The 2,944-nt window shown below is 39.3% G+C and overlaps 1 protein-coding gene across 1 annotated transcript; it reads left to right on the forward strand.

The window, feature by feature from the left end:
• Positions 1-326: 326 nt before the first annotated feature.
• Positions 327-2,317, forward strand: smx5. Its single transcript, XM_080033182.1, has 5 exons — positions 327-393; positions 593-660; positions 1,067-1,097; positions 1,225-1,284; positions 2,160-2,317. The coding sequence occupies exons 1-5, from the start codon at positions 391-393 to the stop codon at positions 2,283-2,285; spliced, it is 288 nt and encodes a 95-aa protein (XP_079889308.1). The 5' UTR covers positions 327-390; the 3' UTR covers positions 2,286-2,317.
• Positions 2,318-2,944: the final 627 nt, after the last annotated feature.

Here is a 2,944-nt window from a genome sequence, read left to right on the forward strand (position 1 = left end):
TAGTTTTTGCCTGTGTGCCTCAGCACTCAGTGCCCTTCCACCTTTAAATGTACCAGTCTACCAATAAATATATTTGCTTAAAAGTCCAGCAGATCAGTAATCAGACCTACTGAGAAAAATTCCAGAATAAAGGATATCACACAAGACTAACCGTTACACGACTACAGTAGTAGCCTAGTAATTCTAATGACTCTATACAACATCCATGCTTTACCTCGTTTAGGCTACAGTATATGGTTTGTACACCTGTAAACATCTAAAGCACCTCTGGCTCCCCCACGTGGAGCTGGTGAGTAATTGCACGCCGCTATCCGTCGCAGTAATACAACGCATCGTGAGTGGCTACGTCATCAACACTAGACGCGCCTGCACAAGGAACCGACTGCAATAATGGTGAGAAATCAATTTGGATGTATGATTTTTTCCCCCAGTTCTAATTAAATGTCGTATTGGAACATTGAGAGACGTGTTGGAATGCACACAGCTCATTGTCGACCTCGTGGTTCATTTATTCAACTTTCTGCAGCTCGAGTCTTGCTCGGCATGTAGCCCGCTGCTAACATATTAGCATCGTCTTGTCTTTGCTTTTCAGCTTTTCTACTCGTTCTTCAAGTCGCTGGTGGGGAAGGACGTGGTGGTGGAGCTCAAAAACGACTTGAGGTCAGTTTCATTGTTTGTTGTTGAAGCGGATAACTTTTTGACACGGTTTGAGCTAGCCCCAAGGTTTGTGTTAGCTATCAGTCGAGGCTATTGTGGAGGGGGACGTGAATGATGGTGGTACACAATTAACTTATTAAGGTATTCGAAGCAAAGAAAAGGTGAAAAGACTTCAAATACTCATTCTTGGCACTAAAAAAATAAAATAAACCAAATGACAATAACAGTGAATCAAATTATCTTTGTTGCAGACTACATTCTGATTAACAACAAGGTGTTCTTGTTATTAAGTCCACCCCCTCTATGTCTAGACCAGTGGTGCATTCACCTCCACTTTGGTCTTTGATTGTGATGTTGAGATAACCAAATAACCCTGTACTCACTCCTATTGCTATATGTATCTTTTCAGCATATGCGGAACTCTTCATTCCGTCGACCAGGTTTGGACAATTATTTTCCTTATATATATATCATTAAGCTTTGGCATTTTCTATCAGACTTGTGCTTTCCATCAGTTATGGGTTCTTATGAGGTTTAACGTTCCATTTCTCTTCTCGTGTGTTTCAGTACCTGAACATAAAGCTCACAGACATCAGCGTCACTGATCCAGAGAAGTATCCACACATGGTAGGTGGAGCTGTTCTATCCAGCACCTTTTCATTCTCTGTGTGTGTGTGTGTGTGTGTGTGTGTGTGTGTGTGTGTGTGTGTGTGTGTGTGTGTGTGTGTGTGTGTGTGTGTGTGTGTGTGTGTGTGTGTGTGTGTGTGTGTGTGTGTGAGCTCTGAAGACAGGTCTGACTGAACCCCAATGTTCTGTTTGAGGTCCTGTTTAAAATATCTATAAACTAATCCCAACATTATATTTATCACCTTGATACTTAATTGACCCTGCTGATTTTCTGAGAATTGCTTCTAAAGGTGATTTGTTGTGATTATTTCAATGGCTCAAGCAGATCCTAAAGTCTTACAAGCAATTTTATGTCAATGTAAAATAATCAGGCCTTAATTGGTATTGCAATCTTTTAATTCAATATGTTAAAGTGTTACACAGGCTTAGACATGGGAAGTATGATTATGAATCGTTGTTTCTGATGTATCAATTTTAGATCTCTAAATAATTTGTTGCATCTGTCTATATACATCATTTTTTTAAGAGCCTCCTGCATTACCGGCATCAGTATGATATGGTCACGCTGCCACACTGAGGCCTTTGGGTGATTTAAACCTCCTATGAGGAACTTTTAAATGTTTATTAAACACTCAGCAACTATCAGTTAAAACAATGCTATTTTCATATAGTTATTATTTATGCTTTTTATCTGGTCCAATTTTCCCGGGAACTTAATAAACTACTACGCAGACCGGGAACATCCCATATTTATGTACGGCTTTGATCCAAAGTATTACTGGCCAGATGCCGTGCCGTGCTGTGCCGCTACACTCCGACACGTTGAGTGATGCTCCTCTTCAAACCGTGCTCTGTCTCATTTTGATTCACTGCAGCTCTCTGTGAAGAACTGTTTCATCCGCGGCTCTGTGGTGCGGTACGTCCAGCTGCCTGCAGACGAGGTGGACACACAGCTGCTCCAGGACGCAGCACGTAAAGAGGCCATGCAGCAGAAGCAGTGATGAGCCATAGGACAAGGGTTGGGTTATTGGGTGGGATGGGTTTTTTTTTTTTTTGTGACAGTGTGTAATGAATAGTTTCGGTTCTGAGTTTTCTTCACTTAAAGATGAGGCAGATATTGTAAGTAAGCACCATGGTTAATTTCCCCTGTACTTTCACAGAGAATTGATTTTCATTCCTTATCAATAATTTGTCAAATCAATAATTATTGGAAATGGTCTAAACCTTACAGAGAGATCATCTCATTTGATACTGTCTTTGTTTAGTTTAAAATAAATAATAACCATTTCAGTTTTTAGCCCAATGGAGGTAAAGATCTGTTGGAAGTATTTCTGTTGCATAATACAAGAACTGTTGCTTATCTTTAAAAAATTATGACTGATTTCTTTTTTTAAACAATTCAAAATAAAAAGCTATTTTATTTATATTGTATCCTGTTATTGTTTTATAAAGGTTTCTGGTTTTTATGTTAAAAATGTGTGACGATTTTAGTTTTGGCCTTTAAAATGATTGGAACCACTGAATACACGTCATTGCCATGAGCCTCGGTCGTGGAGGAAAGTAAGTTTGTAAATGACTGCATTCATGGGGAAATAAAAATGAATATCCAATAGAGTTACTGTGCTAGTCATCTGCTTACTGAGATGTATTGAATGAGGTG

The sequence above is a fragment of the Ammodytes marinus genome, assembly GCF_949987685.1.
Source record: "Ammodytes marinus genome assembly, chromosome: 8".
NCBI classification, from domain to species: domain Eukaryota; kingdom Metazoa; phylum Chordata; class Actinopteri; order Uranoscopiformes; family Ammodytidae; genus Ammodytes; species Ammodytes marinus.

Bases quoted from the DNA above. Each gene is read 5' to 3' on its own strand.
- smx5 (XM_080033182.1), top strand. The intron at 1,098-1,224 runs GTTTGGACAATT...CGTGTGTTTCAG, and splicing joins CTCTTCATTCCGTCGACCAG to TACCTGAACATAAAGCTCAC. The intron at 1,285-2,159 runs GTAGGTGGAGCT...GATTCACTGCAG, and splicing joins CAGAGAAGTATCCACACATG to CTCTCTGTGAAGAACTGTTT.